The following is an 18,464-nucleotide window of genomic DNA, read 5'->3' as shown; positions in this document are numbered from 1 at the left end:
TTGGATGGGCTTTTTTTTAGGTCAGTGGTGTGATGTCATGCATATGCATACGGTGCTAATACATCATTTTCCCCGCACACACCAAGCCACGTCCAACACAGCTGCATCTGAAAGTGAAGCACCTGAACAGGTGTTCCTCAGGAGAGACTTTTGCTTGTGTTTTTGTGCCTGAAGGCGTTGTGCTTTGGAACTGTATAATTGCGCGCGTGTGTGTGTGTGTATGTGTGTAAAAAATGCTTTACAGAAAAACTGGCTTGGATGTGAGAGCTCTTGAGATGCAGCATTTTCTCCTTGTGGATTCTGAAATGATGAAAGAAATGTTTTTCATTTATTGCTTGCTGCTTGTGGCTTCCCTGTTTTAAAAGGATTGCTTGTAAAATGTGTAAATATTTCTATTTTAAGCAGAGCACATGTAGGATAAAGAGGGGGAAATTGTTGACCACTACAGCTGGCTCACTGTTGTGCTTCTGTGTTGGTTTTGTTTGCTTTCTGCTTATGTCTCTTCTCTCAGGTGCTGTACAGGCGGGCTGACATGGCCATTGGCTCTCTCACTATCAACGAGGAGCGTTCTGAAATCATCGACTTCTCTGTGCCATTTGTCGAGACGGGCATCAGCGTCATGGTTGCGCGCAGCAACGGAACAGTATCTCCGTCTGCTTTTCTTGGTGAGAAGCACATTCACATTTACAATTTCCTCTGTTCAAGCTGGTTGTATCATTTGTTATCTTTGGAGTGCGATGTTGCCGTCTTTCAAACCACTTTCTTGCAGGGTGGCCTACTTAAACGAGTTCTGTCTCCGTAGACGCTTTAGGAAACTTTTCATTAAGCTTTTATCCCACCAATGACTGTAGCCTACAACTAAATCCCCTAATGCATGACACACACACACCTAAATCTCTTTACCAAACAACAAAATTCAGCTTCATTCTCCCTCCTGGTATCCTGTTATCACACACGTTGATCCCGCCTATCTCAGGCTGAGGTTTTGAAACAGAACCACAAAAGAGACTCACGCCAACCCATGTTTGTTCCTTCACTTCTCCTCCCCCTCTTCCAGAGCCTTATAGCCCAGCAGTCTGGGTCATGATGTTTGTGATGTGCCTGACTGTGGTGGCTGTGACGGTGTTTGTGTTTGAATACTTCAGCCCAGCTGGCTACAATCGCAGTCTGGTGAGCGCCAAAGGTGAGTCTTACATCTTCTTATTGGAAGAATTTATGATGGATAATACAGGACTCATAATTACTAGATCATCGTTAAAGCAGAGGCAAAGTCTGTTGTTTTCAGAGTGTAATGTGTCAAATGGAGTCAATTAGTATTTTCTTCTTTTAAAACTATCCACAGAATAGCTCAGAGCTATTCAATTTGAATCCACCAAGCATTTCAAAGTAAGCCTGCCTACAGGCCTCTAAATCCCGCCCCTTCCCGCTAGCATGTCCTGCAACCCAAAATTTTGGGTTGGGTTTGGGAGGGCTAATCAATCCCAGAATTCAGCGCTGACAGAGCGTGCCTCGTCTCCAGGTCCGAAAGGTCATTTTCCTGTTTTAATTAGCATTCGTCGCTTCACTAATCGAAGTGTGATTGATGGCGGTGGCACCCTCCGTTGCTGCACATGAGCAATGGTGGCAGAGAGCGATGGAAACCGGCTGATGCTGTGAAATTGTTCTGTCATCTTGAAGTTTGTAGAAGGGCATGAGATGGCTGATGAATACTTACACAGTGAACAGTAGACATATTTTGTGTGAAGAAAGAACCCAGATAAAGAAAAGGGCTGAACACTGTCATCAAATACTGCACTTAAAGAATCCATTCATCCACGTAAAAAGAAAACAAACAAAACTTAATTTCCCCTTAACTCTGGTGGTATTTTACCATGCAGATAATTTAGCTTTGCTTAGAGATTTCTTTTTTATATTATATTTTGGCTGAAGAAAGCCCCAATCCCCAGTGAAAACAAGACTGTTCTGCTGAGAAAATGACAGCCGCAGTGGGTTTTGTAACTGAAAAAAGCCTGGAAGCAACTGCAGGGAGTGTTAGTTTAGTTTGTCAGGAGCAAAGAAGGAAAGAACATGGAAGGACAAAGTCTGCAGTAAGAGGAGATCTGGGTAGAGGTACTGGTCAAGAAAACTCTGACGTCAGATAATTTCTTCTCTGACCCTTGAAACGTGGGTATTTAAGCCAAAGCAAAGCCTTTACTTTTACATCACATCACATAATTGGCAAATATCATTTTTCAAAGTGCAAACAAATATGAAATGTCTATCACAGTGCAATCCAGACAGTTAACTGAAGATAGTGGCATTTATTTGCAGCAACTGATCCAGGGACAGTTCCACAGTTTTCCCACTTCGCTGTTTATTTCCACTAATCCAATAAAGGAAGATGAGCTCAAGGTCCTACTAGTTTACTCTAAAAGATAAAACTTGCATGGTTAGATGATACTATCTCCTGTTTCTATTTCATCAGCGCCCGGTGGTCCAACATTCACTATTGGGAAGTCAGTGTGGCTGCTGTGGGGCATCGTCTTCAACAACTCTGTCCCGATTGAAAACCCTAAAGGCACCACGAGTAAGATCATGGTCCTGGTGTGGGCCTTCTTTGCCGTCATCTTCCTGGCTTCTTACACCGCCAACCTGGCTGCTTTCATGATCCAGGAGCAATATATCGACACCGTGTCTGGGCTCTCTGACAAAAAGGTAAGACACTGAACAAAGTTTCACTTGGAGGAACAATGAGGTGGAACAGTTGCTCTCAAACACAGAGAGCTTTCGTGGAGCTGTGAGATATGGAGAAAATCATGTCTTTTTGTTCAAATCCAGCTTATACCACATCATCTGCTCGCTGTCACTCCGCATTGACTAATAAGCCGTGAATGGAGGAGAGACAAAAGACTCACAGAAAGCCTTTAAGATGAAGTCAAGTAAAAAGACTCTGATGTGAATGTCTCTGTCCTTTTCCTATCACTGGGGAGCCCAGTGGCATGAATGACTAATCAATTACTCCCTTCTGTCAATACAGATGGTGTCTGAGTCTCAACTTGTCCTGTCAGTGTTTTGGTCTGTCCATCAATATTCTCTCTGTGCCGTCTCCATCGCTTGTCTCGCTCACACTGTTAAAACAAGATCGGAAAATGTCAAATGATTTAAAAAAAAAAACTAAACAGCAACAAAAAAAGGGTCAACAGAAGAAAAGAACACCCACATACTTTACTTAAATGTGCATGCACATACTAAGACACACACACATACACTCAACTTCACAGTGATGAAAAAGATGACAAGAATTTTTTTTTATTGAAAAATAAAGTTTTCAATTTTCTTAAACAGCTGGCTAATAATAATAAAGTGTAGCAACACTTACATAGCAGGCTTGTGGTCTTACTGTTCAAGCGCTTTACACAACAAGTCACTAAAGCCATTCATGCAGTGCTTTATCTATCACACATCTACAACTACAGTCAGTTTCAGATCACCAGTTAACCTAACAAGCATGTATTTGGACCTTGGGAGGATACTGGCATCCCCAGAGAAAATCCACAGGCACAGGGAGCACAAACTACACACAGAATATTTAAGGAGGACCCAGAACTTGCATGCTGTGAGGCAACAATGCTAATCACCGCACCACCTTACCACCCGTGAAGTTCTGAAATTTCTCAAACAGGATGAAATACTTTTTGGAGGGGATTATTTGTGAGCTGTGGATTTATTATACACATCACTGTAGTGTAGGTGTTTCATATTCAGGTTTGGAAAAATGTCTCCAGCTCAGATGAAATGGGAATCTTCTGATGCTGTAAATAAGAACAGATAATACATAAGGTAAAAGGATGATTATAATTGTGATGTGATTATAATCGCAATCATGAGGTTTTAAGTTTACCATGAGGCATTTGTACTTTTAAAAAAAAAAAAAAAGGTTATAGGACGCACTGCTGAACGAGATTACTGGCTTAATCCTAATGATAGAAATTTATTTCCTAAAATTTAACCTAAAGAGTTTCCTCAGTAAGAGGACTTTTTGTACAGTCATTATGTACTAAAACAAGTGTATTTTAATGCCCACATACAATATGAGACATGCATAACTGCCCTTTTTTCTATTAAAGTAATTTCAAACTAATGGGAACAAACTCTGTAGTCCTTGATCTGTATAAAATTGCAGTAAGCTTTCAAGTTCAGGAATTGTTGTGTGAAATTCTGCCCTTTGCTTCCACAGAAACTGTTTTCCAAAGCTGCAATTAGTCACTAAAAGGCTGTTGATGCTACATATTATTATTTTATTAACTTAAACACACTCTGCAATTTTGTACACAAGAGGAGCTCAGGACATCGCCGCCCCATCAATTACAATGAAATTGCTTTTAGAGGGAATCTCTTGATGGCCAGCATGGACGGGAGCAGCAATTACAGCAACCAATAATTCTTCAGTTGTATGTATGGGTGTCAAATTAATATAGACTTGCACAATGTGAACCTATCCTGTAATTTCTAATCTTCTGGCTGTGATGTGGCCTTTTTTTTTCCCCAAATAGCTCATTATAACAAAAAGCCTCTCATCGAAAGCCATTGCAATGCAGCTAAAGCGTGATTATATGAACACACATAGACACATCTACTCGTACGCTCACATTTTGATTGGCCCATTCATTCGTGCTCAGCGCAAAAGGTCAACGCTGTAACCAAGATGAATAGCTCTTTGCTGTTTACAGTCTAATTGAGCGTTAACAGACATATTTCGGCTTCATTCTGCTCTCTGCATCATCTAATCAAACGCGAACTTCGATCAGCCACAGATTGAACCACGCTAGGATCATCTCTGTGCAGTGAAATGATTCGAACTCATGCATGTTGATATCAGATTTTAATAACACTGCGGTGAGTGAGTGGCTTCCATTCCATTTATACAGCGTTACGTTTAGTCGCCGATAAGATCAGTTTTGGAAAAAGATGGAATGACTTTAAGATGGATTTCATTAGCAAGAACCTCAACCTGAAATATGAATGACAGGCGTTAATTGAAGATGAAGCAGGGAGCTTGGGCAGAGGCTGTAGTTTGGAAAAGGCTTTACCAAGGATCGGTGGTGGCTTCTGGGCCTAGCAAATCGCCATCATACCTTTGAGAGACGTTGAGCCAGGGAAAATGGCAGCAGAGAGTACGTGGTGCCAGCAGGCATTTGTAGAAATTCAAGTGTTTGGGGTGTGGTCCAGCTCATGAAATTGAAATAAATTATTCTAAGTAGTCCCTCATCCTTTTGACTCCTTTCTACCATGTTACTTCACACTTATGTCTGCTCTTTAGTTTATTTTTAATTTCCTCTCCATTTATTGATTCACAATTTCTTGCCTAAGATTCTTCCTAATTTCCCTTTATGTTTCCTTTTCTCCTTTTCCTGAATTCTTCTTGTTTTTTCTTTCCCCTTTCCTTCCTTTTTATTCTTTCCTCTGCACATCCTTCATCTTCATTTTATTTCACCTGTTTCTTCTGCTCTTTCGTCTTTTGCCTCCTCTTTTCCACATCCTTTGGTCTTTCCTTTGTTTTTTGTTCTCTGACACTCCTTTAGGGCATTTATTCCCTTCAAGGACCTGAAGCTCCATAAAGCACCCCTCCAATAGCCAAACCCATCTGTTCTCTGATTGGATAGTTAAATATGTGATTGACATGACATTGACCAATCAGATGAAAGGAAGAAAAATAGGGTCAAAATTCGTACTTGCAACTTGCAGAGTTTCACACGTATTTTTTTTGGCTAAGTCCACATACAAATCTTTTTTACACACACAAATTCTTTTTACACATACAAAACTGATTTACAAGTACAAAATATTTATGACCACAATTTGAGCCCATACTCCTTTTTCATATCTTCATTTTTCTTTACTCTCCTCAGTTTTCCCTGTCTACATTTTAAAATATATTTTTCCCCTTTTGCTCTTCTCCTCATCAGCATTTTTTTTGTTCTCTCCCACTTCCATATTCTTCCCTGACTACCGTCAGTCTCTTGTCACTGCTTACTCCTTCTCTCTTTATGTTTTTCTCCTCACTGAAAGTCTCTTATTTCACTATGTCTCACTTATCTCATGCGTCTTCTCCCCTTTCCCTTTTCTCTCTTCCTCCGTCTCCCTGCAGTTCCAGAGACCACATGAGCATTATCCTCCTTTCCGCTTCGGGACCGTCCCAAATGGAAGCACAGAGAGAAACATCCGCAGCAACTACCCCGACATGCATACGTACATGGTGAAATACAACCAGAAAGGGGTGGAGGAAGCCCTAGAAAGCCTCAAAAATGGGTAAAGTTTTAATTACATTTTAAATATATTACACATTTTGATAGAAAATTATATTTAATTGGTCCTCATCCAAGTAAAGACATAGTAATAATTATTAGAATTTGTATAGTACACTTGAGGTTTGATGCTCTATGTATCTATTTCTAAAATAGGCCAATCTGATGGGTGTATTTTTAGGTTTAAAGTAATTTCTAGTAGAGCTTAATTTGTATAGAAAAGAGCTGTCGGGAATGCCAACTTCACAAAGGACCAGATCATTTTTGAAGAACCATACAGGTGATTTGGGACATTTTTTATAAACCAGTTGTGCGCTCTTTATATTTTTTTTTACTGATTTTCTTGGTTTCCCTCTGAAATAAAAATAGATTTTCAGACATCTGATCCAACATTTTCTTTCTTTCTTTCTTTCTTTCTTTCTTTCTTTCTTTCTTTCTTTCTTTCTTTCTTTCTTTCTTTCTTTCTTGTTTACCTTTAATTAGTAATGCACCTGATGGAGTGTGTTGTCAGTCAGTTCCAGACGTAAAAGACCACCGACTTATGGACTGCTCTGAAATTCTGCAAAAGCATTCACGGTGGCGAGATGATGAAGTAATTGTATCAGATACTTTGGTGTCAGATAGAGAGTGAGATAGATTCCATTAAATTTAGTGCAGGTATCCATGAGCCCAAGAGCATAAATCGTAACTATTGTGTTGATCCTTTGACTTTTTAATCTAATGCAATGTCCTAACTTTAAACTTTATCCAACCAACTCAATTTTGTTGCAGACAGTCACTGTCTGCAGGGAACAGATATTAGCCCGTGAATACTTGCCTGTCATTGTGAACCCGTTGACGTTACCTCTTTGCCCAAAGTGTTTTTTATCTTAATTCAGCCTCACAGAGCCTCTAGCTGTAGCTTTGGGGTCCAACGATATCCTTGTATCCGACAGCCTGGGTTTCTGTTCGAGACTCTTCAGAGTGTTGTAAGAGAGAGGCTCTCAACTGGTGCATTTAAATTTGGCATTATACTTTAAAAAAAAGCTGAGTAAAGCTTCTTTTTGATGAATTTCTACTATCAAACAAGATTCAAACTAGTTGATTGCTTTTTAAATTAACTGACAGTAATGTCGGACTAGAAGGCAGAATGTGGGCTGTAGTAAGTAAAATACCACATTCCTATTTGATAGGCTAAAATACCCCAAACTACACACAGAGTACACAACTCAGTAAGTACAAAAAAAATTCACTAAGGGAGAAATTCTATCGAAGCTGATGCTGGTGCTTTGTGAAAAAATACACCCAACTCTTGTTGGAACATGAATTAACTGCGATTAACCTTTTTTTTGTTTTAATTTGAGTTAAATGTCACAAACCATTCTTAGGCATGATTACGGTTACACCTGTCGAAAAAGCATCATATAATTATGCCACCCTCTAAAGACACTGAAGTCACGCTGATGTCTATTACTCTGGAAAGCTTTACAAAGCAGTTTCTAAGGCTTTGATACTCCACTAAACTGCGATGAGAGTGATTACCCACAAATAGACAAAACTTGGAGCAGTGGCTGGTTTAGCAAAGTTATTCCAAGAGCCCAGAACAACATCTAAGGAACTGCAGGCCTCACTGGGCCTTCAGAGACTGGGAAAAAATGATATTCATGGGAGAGTTCCAAGGCGAAAACCACTGTTGACCAAAAAGAACTCAAAGCTCTTCTCACATTTGCCAAATCTTGATCATCCCTAAGAGTTTGGGGAAAATATTTAGTGGCCTGACAAGACAAACATTTTGGAAGCTCTGAGTCCTGACATGGTACCAGCAGTCAGACATGGCTGTGGTAGTGCGATGGTCTGGGGCTGCTTTGCTGCTTCAAGATGCCTTCATCTATTCAATTCAATTCAAATAGCACAAAATTAATCTGTTGTCTCAAGGCGCTTTATTTATAAGATAAAGATCCTGCAATAATACAGCCAAAGACCACCGAGGAGAAAGCACTTGGCGATAGTGGGAAGGAAAAACTCCTTTTACCAGGATATAAACTCCAGCAGAACCAGGCTCAGGGTGGGGCGGCCATCTGCTGCCATCAGTTGCCAGTTTTCACAAACACTTGATTGCAATTCTTGTCACAGCCAGGTTGTTAGTTACTTACGTTTAGGATGTAACTGCTTTTCCACACAGGACCAGGTAGGTTTGGATAACTTTACTTGCTTGATAAAAGAAGTCATTATTTAAAAAAAAATACATTTTGTGTTTACTCTGTAATCTTTGTCTAATATTAAAATGTGTTCATGATCTAACACATGCAAATATGACAAATATGCAAAACGGAAAAGAGAAATCAGAAGGAGGGTAAAGTTAGGCAGTGAAACACACGGTGCAGGGGATTCTGGAACAACTTCACCTACGTCTGTGGTTCATGAGGACAGCTTACAGTCTGAAAAATCCAGCAGAACTTGTAATATATAGAATAACTTTATTGACTGACTGATGCATTTGGATTTGAAGCTTCATCAGGGTGGAAATAAAATCATACAGAGAACATTTTAAGTAATATATATATGTATATATAAAAACATCAAACAGCCACTACACTTAAGATACTCCATTTGCATGCAGGAAGCTGGACGCCTTCATTTATGATGCTGCTGTTTTAAACTACATGGCCGGGAAGGATGAGGGCTGCAAACTGGTGACCATCGGCAGTGGGAAAGTGTTTGCCACCACGGGGTATGGCATCGCTCTGGAGAAAGACTCACGCTGGAAACGACCTATTGATCTAGCACTGTTGCAGTTCCTTGGAGATGGTAGGCACAGATCCAAATCTTTCATTTTCAAAAGTACATCTCGTACCTGCACACACTTTTAGATTTTCCTCAACTGTAAACGTCTGTGTTTATTTCTGTCTCTGTGGCACACTGTATGTGCACCATGTATCTGGAGTCAGTCCAGTTCAGTGTGTGCTGTATCAGCAGGGAAGTGGGCTTACAGGGAAGAGTTAATATCCTGCAGAACAGCAGGAAATGTTAGGGATATGATTATCTCTGTGACACACTCACACACACATATATATACACGTCCTACCTACACATACACACAAACACATTCACCATGGTGGCTGCCGCCGGTGTGGAGTTAATATCCTCCCTCCTCTGAGAGCTTAAGAGCACCCTCCCCGCATACGCACACACTCACACTCACTCCGAGTTTTCCGTGATGATGTAACTAACAGTGTGTTTATGGTCAACATACGGTAACTGGGTGATAAAATGGGCCGCTGGGGAGAGCTCAGCTCAAGAGGTGGCCACCTGTTCAGAGGCCTAGAGGGGTGGCTTTTGTGGTAATGATATTTAATGGAGATATGTTCAGGGACCTTACGTTCTCTGATATATTGTGCTGTATTGGAACAGGGGAATGCATTAACATGACCAGAAAAACAAAGAAGACAAAATATGCATATGTATAAAGCTTTTGTGTACACCTTATGCATACATATCTTTGAGTTTTGGTCCAAAACTTTGTTGAATTTTAAAAAACATTAATAATTACCTAAATATACAGTATAATATGCACTTAATATCTCCCTTTATAATTCACATATTCACATTAAAGCTATACAGTATCTCCACAGATGGAAATATTCACTTCAGTTAGACATACCTGTGTTCCAGCCACACAGATCTCCACTATATATGGTCAGCTCATAGGCAACAAAGAATGAAGTTGCACCACCAAATGAATAAGGATTACCACAGGTTAATTAAACTTAATAATAATCATGATGAGTGTAAATTCATATCAGTGGTGTGAAGCAGTGCATGGATGAGCTGGCAAGTGTGTGGCATATGATGTGTGTGCAAAAAGAACAATAAACCAAATTAAACACACTCCAATCTGAGCACATTTCTCCCCAATATGTAGGGTTAATTTAATAGAAGGAAATCATCAACATTTAATAACCCTTTGCCCTGTGACTGGGCCATTAATGTGGCCAGGGAAAGTGGAAAGACAAGTGCAAATCATACAGTCCACTAAACCAACAACTAGACTATATTTACTCACATTTTCCCAAAATTAAAGGTGGGAATATTGGACGAGCCCCCAATTGTTACGATTCCTAGGCCGCAATACAGAATGAGTCATGCAAACTGAATAATAATTATCATAGGTTTATTATGAGAAATTGAAACCTATGACATTTGAATATTTTGTTTTCTAAAGCAAAACAAAACAAAACAAAAACTTTGCTCTACTCCAAAAACTTAAATCACCTTAAAAACTTCATCTATCCAGAATAATTGTTTGCTTTGTTTACAACAAGCATTCACACTATGGAACTCAGAGTTGCCTGAAGTTAGCTCTGTCCAACTACAGTGTAAAAAACCTCTAAAACATATGACATGTTCATTATGGAAATGGTTATCTTCAGGTTACTATAAAGCTGCCATGTCTCTGACTAACTCCCATAAACCTTCATCCCTTTTAGGAGACACCGAGCGCTTAGAGACAGTTTGGTTGTCAGGCATCTGCCAGAATGAGAAGAACGAAGTAATGAGCAGCAAGTTGGACATCGACAACATGGCAGGTGTATTCTACATGCTACTGGTGGCTATGGGCCTCAGCTTGCTGGTCTTTGCCTGGGAACACCTGCTTTACTGGAAACTAAGACACTCCCTTCACAAGTCTCACAAACTCGACTTCCTGTTGGCCATCAGCAGGGTGAGATTTGCAAGTTTGTTCACTGATTTTTGTTGTTTTATTTATTGCCTTCGTGGAAATAGGAGCAACAAAAACAGGCAGGATAGAAAGAAAGCAGGCAGCAAAAATCAAGCGGGAATTGGGATGGGATCACTGCTGATGGCATTTGTGCACATCTGGTATGTTCCAGGGTTGCACTGTGGTCCAGTGAGGACACAGAAAATGCAAAAAAGATTTAGACATACATATTGATTTTAATATATATAATGAATATATTACATATATTGGATTAAATCTTCTTTTTTAACAGTTGATATGGCTCTTTGGTACAGAGGTTAACGCTGGGTTCTGACCTGCTGGTTGGCTGGGGCCTTTATTTGTGGACTTTGAATGATTTCCCTGTGCCCACCTGGCTTTTTTCTGGGTGCTTAGGCTTCCTGCCTCAGGTTAATTGGCCGTATGTGTTGATGTTAGCTCGAACACCTGTCTATCTCTGTGTTAGCCCTGAGATGGACAAGTGACCTATCCGGAGTATATCCCGCCTCTTAGCCAGTGTCAGCTGGGATTGGCTCCAGCCTCACTCTGACCCTGGCTGGATAAGCGATGAAGAAAATGGATGGATGGCTGTTATGTGCTCTAACCTCTCAGCTATCAGGTTGCCTCTTGTCAGTTGATTAAGTTGTTTTTGTGAGAGAGCTGGGTTGTTTATGCATCCTCGGTTGGTTTGATAACTGATTGCATGATTTACAGAAGGGGGATTGAGAAATTGCCTCACTGATTTTTGCATTGATCATTTAGTTAAGTGACTGATTGGCCCCTGTAATTTGATTAGTTGTATAACAGCTTGCTGGAGAGATTGAAAGACTGGCTGGTATATTATTTTGGCTCTAAGTGGTTGGTTGGTTTTTTCTTCATTTAACATGTTGTTTTACACGAAGTGGCTTTTATGTGATGATAAATTAATGCAAATGGCTGTGTATTTGCATGCAATTACATTGCGTTATTGAAAGGCCTTGTTATAATGTTAGCTAAAATGGTACAGTATTCTTATTAAGAATGAGAGGGGAGGGGAGAGACAAAAAAGGATGAAAAGCAGCTCTAATTCTGATGTTTACTCAGCATTTAACTTTGATTGCCTAATGTTCAATTAGCCTAAATCACTACCCAGTTTGTTGATGCAGTTGTTTTGGAATGTGGTTATTGAGGCAAAATGCTCTGGCCTCAGTTACAGCCAGGAAAATGTCTATGGACTCCAGCCTCCTCTACTGTGTAATCATACCATTGTGCCTGGATCTGGGTTTTATCAGATTAACGGCTAAATGACTATCTGATCATTAATCCATATGGGGCGGCCCCAAGGACCAAATTAAATTTGGCTCTTTCAGGATGTCTCAGCTAACTGTAAGCAGAGAACAGTCATGGGATTTGGCTCTTTGTTTGTTAGAGTTAGAGACAGTTTGTTCTGTAAGGGACTTTAGGCATGTGTCCCCATGTGCCACTATTGGTCCAATCCTCTCAGCTTAAACAGTTTTTCCTTGGGTTCGGGGAGAATGCATAATTTACTGGTGACTAACACTTGCCTTGGTGACAAGATAAGATATTAATGAAATCTATTTTTATGCCAATGGGATGTTTAGTATATAAGAGGTGGGTCATCACTTTAAGATGGGGGAAATCTCATCTGTCAAATTGTTCCCACTAGGGCGATTCAAAGTTAAACAGTTTGTGGCTAACCAGTGATTTCTTGATTTATTCCTAAATTCTGTTTTCTTGTCTTTTGAGTCATTCTTGTCTGCGGTAATTGAGAGAAGTATTGCAGTACAGACAGTAGACATCTGGATGTAAGCAGAACGGTAGCTTCTCTTCCTGCTGTGACAGATGAAGCTGTGGCTGGATATGTGCCGTTGGTTCAATCTGTGAAAGACATATCCAGCTAGAATAGGACTAGTATTATTTGAACCTGTTGTGCTTCCCTCAGATATGTGCAACCAACATATGTCAGGTTAACATCCAATGCACAGCTACAGCCAGAATCACTGACATCATTAAGAGGAGAAGCTGAGATGGAGGTGGGTTGCAAAGTTGCTTGCAGACACACCACAGCTGAGAGTAGCCTAAAGCAGCTTCAGTAGTGTGGCCAAGACTGTTGCAGAGATTGACTTCTTGAACCCTGCCTGAACCACCACTATGTTCACTGTTTCTTCCTAATATTAGAAACACAGACAGCAGCTATAAATAAGGATTCACCAACTCTCACTGTAGTTATAACCAGCAGTGGTCTATTATAACACACAACATTGTATTGTAATGCAGCTCAGCCTTTCTCATTAGATCAGATGAAATACAAACATATAAAAGAAACTAAACCGTATTTCAAGGTAATGCCAAAGTAGTCCTTAAAAAGATCTTTGGGGGCAAAGAATTTTTCTCACGTCTTGTCTTCATTCTTTATTTGTTTTTTTTTGTCCCTCTCGTTTATCTTTCAGGGTATTTACAGTTGCTTCAATGGAGTGGAGGATACTGGGCGTTCGTCTGGTTTGGCCAAACCTGATTTGACCTCCAATTACGCGCAAGCAAATATGCTTAAGATGCTTCGAACTGCAAAGGATTTGGTCTCCACCGCTAATGTAGAGAGCTCCCTGGACAACGCCACCAAGACCATTGAACAGCTGAGTCGACATGGTGGCAGCTTGCCTGTTCGTGTTCCACAAGTTGCCACAGAAGCTGTACCAGCAGGGTTTGCTTATATTACAGAGAATCATTGCTCTCTTCCTCAGCAGTCTCTAACCCCACCTCTGACTGCTGTAACCTCTCTGAAACAGCAGAGGGGTATGAGCAGGCCCACACCACTGCGCTACACACTACCAACACGCTCTACTTCATGTCTGTATGACAGACCACTTCCTGTTTCCAGCCTCAGCAGTCCCCACTTGGCCGTTGGAGAGCCACTCCCTCATCAACATCCACACCACTACCAAACCACCGGGAGACTCTATGTAGACACCCACTCACACTCGTCCTTCATTCCCTGCACCGATCTCCAGCTACCTGACATCTACACCTCTCACCCAGCCTCCTCACCCCAAAACCAGCATGTTCAACTGGGGTTTTCCCGACGGAAAAGGAGGTCCAAGAGTTTTCAGTTTGACGATGGGGATGTGGAGAGGAGAATACACGGGGAGCAGGAAAAGAGTGACAAAAGTCCTGTGTGTCTGAGTGAGCTTAAAGTCAACCACCTCCAAGACAACCACATGTCATCCCCGAGCGTTGACAATATTTACACAGGGGAGACGATGCCTCCGCGTGTAGAGAACTACGGCTCTTGGCCACCGGAGGACCTTGTGCTGAGAGGCAGACGCAGGCACAGACGCCCCTCTTTTCTCAAAGCAACATGGGGTAGCGAGCAGATCCACCAGCTTGATGAATCCCAGTCTTCCCTGTCCAGTCAATCACCTTCAACCCTTCCAGACCTCTTCCCATGTATTCTTACTCAAACTACACCTGCTAAGGCATACAATCCTGCACATCTTCGAAACAACCTGTGCCTCCCGAGGAACCAGGCCTACCTCCATATAAGGGAGGACCAAAGGAAGCCCAATGGGCGTAAGGGCCAGCGGCTGCGCTACTCGCACTCAACCCACCTACCAACATATGGAGAAGCAGTGCAACATGGGACTGGGATAGGGCGGGGCGTGGTACGGAGAGCCACCAGCTTGCTCAGCAGACAGTATGCACATTACCTGAACTCATACCCTGGACTCCCCCTCTACCATGGTCCTCTGGACTTGCAGCACCACAGCCAGACTGCTAGCAATCACCCAGGATCCAGCCCAGTTTGCCAGCTGTTGGCTTGTGGTGGTGGGGGGTGTGGGGGGCAGCGGGCTCTGTTGTACCAGGACAGTGTGTATGGAGCCTACGGGGTCTATCAGGGGTCCCAGACTGGATCAGAGGCTCAGGTAGGTCAGGGAGCAGGGGGGCAGCCTGTGGGGAGCCCCTGTGTACTTAGGCCCTGGCGACGGGTGTCCAGCTTGGAATCTGAAGTTTGATTGGACACCTCTAGGACCTCAAAAGGTGAAAATTGTGGTTATACAGTTGACAGGACATTAAAACATTACCACTGTGGAGAGAGTTTATTGGTTAGATTAACGTAAAAGGGTAAAGTGTGTGACTTGAAGTAACTGTTGATTTTCGATGTGACTTTATGTGGTAAAGAACAAAGTTTTGGCTCGCCAGATTTTACGGATATGTTGAACTGACGCGATAATCAGTACAGAAAGAAGACTGCACTGTTACCAATATATCCTCAAGAAAGCTACCGAAATCTGACGTTGGCAGGTTAAACCCACTTGCTGCTTTCTTATGAACAACGCTTATGTGTTTTCTGTGCTTCAATGTGCACCAAAATTTACAGCAGTCTATGGTGTTGGCGCATGGTTAAACTATAACCAGAGTTTTCATGCTGTGTGTGTTGTGTATATTTTATTGTGGATGGTTGGGATTTAGTCTTGGGTGTCGAATAGATGGACTATCTTTAAACACAACCACCAAAAACAAGCAGCCATTGTAGCAAGATATTTTAAGAGAGATGCAAAGCAGACGTGGAGAGTTTTATTCCAACATGAAACATTCAGTATTAAAATGCTTGTATTCCAGAAACACAAAGCAGCAGCAGTTTTCTAAACTGAAGTAATAATCATTTTGAGACATCTGTTATTTTCAGGTAACTTAATTAAATATTCATAATGTTTTGGAGCTAAAATCTTCACGTCTTCATGTAGTGATGAGGCAGACAAGGGATTGACTATGTGAAAGCAGTCCATGTGAACACAATCTGCAAACTGGTGAAAGCGACAGGACAGGATTGACCAGCACTAGGTGTCTTAAACTATGGACTCTCGTTCCTCGCTGTGTCTCACTGTGAGGCTACAGTACAGCACAACATCGCACAGGGCCTGACATTAAATCAATTCTATATCCTAAATACTATATCAATATAGAGAAATGTGTTAATTGAGGCTGTTAGTGTCATATTCATGTATTCTACATATGATAGGAATTTATAGTCACTTTTTTTCTAAATACACCTCTGGCACATTCTGAGTTTTTCTTTTTGTAAAGCTGTCGCTGATTTATTGAAACATTTGTTATTACTGTATTAACTCTACAGTTTGCCTATATTACGATTTTCATCACTCCCTCTTTTCCACTCTTTTATATTCCCTCATTGTCCCTATTTCCCATCTCCTCTAACTGTTTAATGATCAAATTTAAATGAGGTAATTGAAAGCTATTCTAGTATCTATATTACCTGGCTCCCTCACCCTGTAATTAATCACTTAGACCAATTAAAGAGCCTTTTTGAAAGAATATGCATGTGTACTTCTTCTTTGTTGCTCCTATTTTGTTGAGGAACATTTGTATTCTAGTAGAATACAAAGCCATATTACAGTACTCTGGGTAGCCTGATACTTGATTCCATGACCTTAGTTCATCACAGCATAGAAAGTTTCATAGTACAAGGTGGTGGAAACATTCCTTAGAGATTTTGGTTAGCTACACATCTGTATCGCAAATCTTATTCAGCCCTGGGGTCAAATCAAAAGGAATATCATACGGATCCTTCAGGTTACACAGAATACATTGTTCACTATTATGTTAAGGTGGACAGACTGTGAACCAAAGCCTTTTTTTATGCATCAAATATTTATTCAAGCGTTTTGCACTCAATTATTTAAAACAAGCATTGCCTCAGGAAAGTTTTGATGGTGGACGGGAATGCTGGGAAATGTATCACTTGTACTTCTTGATTTAGCTTCCTGTCATTTGTAGAAAACGCTCGTGAACCGGTTGACGTCAACGATGCAATAATTTGTTTATAGTAAATGTCGTCAGCACAGTGGCATTATAAATTACGTTTAGCAGGTAAAGTAATATAATAGTGCAACGGTCTCCAACCTTTTTTTGCACCACGGACCAGTTTATGTCCGACAATATTTTCACAGACCAGCCTTTAAGGTGTTGCAGATAAATGCAACAACATAAAACCAGTACCAGTACAAAAAAAAGAAGATTTATTCATAACACCCGGGAAAAGATCCAGGGAAACAGAGTTAATGATAAAAACAATAAAAAAAGAAATAACGCCAAAAAATGATAAAAACCCTGAAAACCATAAATTTCACACCTGAGCCTCAACTCTCGCGGCCTGGTACCAAACGACTCACGGACCGGTCCATGGCCCAGGGGTTGGTGACCGCTGTAATAGTGATCAAAGGAGGAAGGAGATAAGAGAGCAGAGTAACTATGTCACCAGGACCTCGGATCTGAGTTATCAGTGACTTTGCTGTGACAAAAGATCAAGTTCTGAGGGGTGAGTACTGTTTTTGTAAAGAATTGTTGCATGTTGAAAATATACAAACATGTCATTGTGTGTATGTTACAGAGATTTTGTGGTAGATTATGAGGCACAGCTAAGTGCCTGCTGTTCAGTGTCTTAATTCAGACTTCTCTGTAAATACACATCTGTTAATACATACACGACTTTTGAACTAACTTCTCTATTTGCCAAACCTCTGATCACATATCAAAAATCAACACATATGTGTAGAAAATATAGTTAAACATACTTAAATATCAAACAATGGCACAACAGTGATATCTGATAACTAAGAACTTAGAAAATATACAAGTTAGAAAGGACAGGAAAGACAGACTAGCGGACGAAGATGAGGATCTGGTCACAGATCAAAGCCTCCTTCGCTGATCTTGTCATATGGAGGTCAATCATCTGCTGCAGCATCCGGGAGGAATATCCTTTTGGTGTTTGGGTCACATGTCAGCTGGTGACACAAATACAAGGCAGAAAAAAAGATACCATCAACTGGCAGTGATGTTCTTCTGTCACTTCTAATCTGCTGTCAACTTTTCAACTTTTGACATAATTTCTGTCAGCGTTTACCAAACCTGACAGAGTGGCGATCATGGCACGCTGTTAACTCTCCAGTAACCCCTGCCTGAAGCAAATTCAACCAAAGATAACATACCTCAGTCCAAGGTGACCTTTTACTCCATGCTGTTGTCATAACGAGATAAGACTCCATTGAGGAAGCCAGATGAGTAATGTTCGGGAGCAAAAACATTGAGCACTATGATTTTTCCATTACTTTCTTCTTTGTTATTGGAGCATTGCCTTAGATTGGACCATAATATTGATTTAATCCTCTTCTCTGCTGCTGATCCCATATTTTTAGCATTTGAGGTAATTGGACTGCTTTTCATCCTAGAAGATCAGAAAGAGGCTCAGCGGGCTTTGGTAATTATGTAATTAAGACATGCTTTTTGGCCCAAGATAAAAAGCCTGGATTTGAACTGGTGAAGGTGGATTTTATCTTTTTGGGTACAACTATCTGATAGCATTGTTGTGCAAAAGGAAAGTATAGTTAGAAGAGATGCCCATCTCTATATCATAAAGCATCTATGTCATTTTCTTTTGTTGGTGAGAA

At 40.8% G+C, this 18,464-nt stretch overlaps 1 protein-coding gene across 2 annotated transcripts in view; it reads left to right on the top strand.

Moving 5' to 3' along the window:
• LOC309713110 (glutamate receptor ionotropic, NMDA 2C-like) overlaps positions 1-16,329 on the top strand; it is a 67,817-nt gene extending 51,488 nt beyond the window's left edge. For both annotated transcript variants that reach the window (XM_082544468.1, XM_082544469.1), the window contains 7 exons: positions 512-665; positions 1,058-1,183; positions 2,465-2,694; positions 6,128-6,288; positions 8,884-9,071; positions 10,751-10,983; positions 13,449-16,329. In XM_082544468.1, the coding sequence (XP_082400594.1) occupies positions 512-665; positions 1,058-1,183; positions 2,465-2,694; positions 6,128-6,288; positions 8,884-9,071; positions 10,751-10,983; positions 13,449-15,008 (2,652 nt within the window). In that variant the 3' untranslated portion in view covers positions 15,009-16,329. The remainder of the gene's footprint in view (positions 1-511; positions 666-1,057; positions 1,184-2,464; positions 2,695-6,127; positions 6,289-8,883; positions 9,072-10,750; positions 10,984-13,448) is intronic.
• Positions 16,330-18,464: the final 2,135 nt, after the last annotated feature.

The sequence above is a fragment of the Aulonocara stuartgranti genome, assembly GCF_965226115.1.
Source record: "Aulonocara stuartgranti genome assembly, chromosome: 8".
Taxonomy (NCBI): domain Eukaryota; kingdom Metazoa; phylum Chordata; class Actinopteri; order Cichliformes; family Cichlidae; genus Aulonocara; species Aulonocara stuartgranti.
This window is presented reverse-complemented; position numbering and strand designations above follow the sequence as displayed.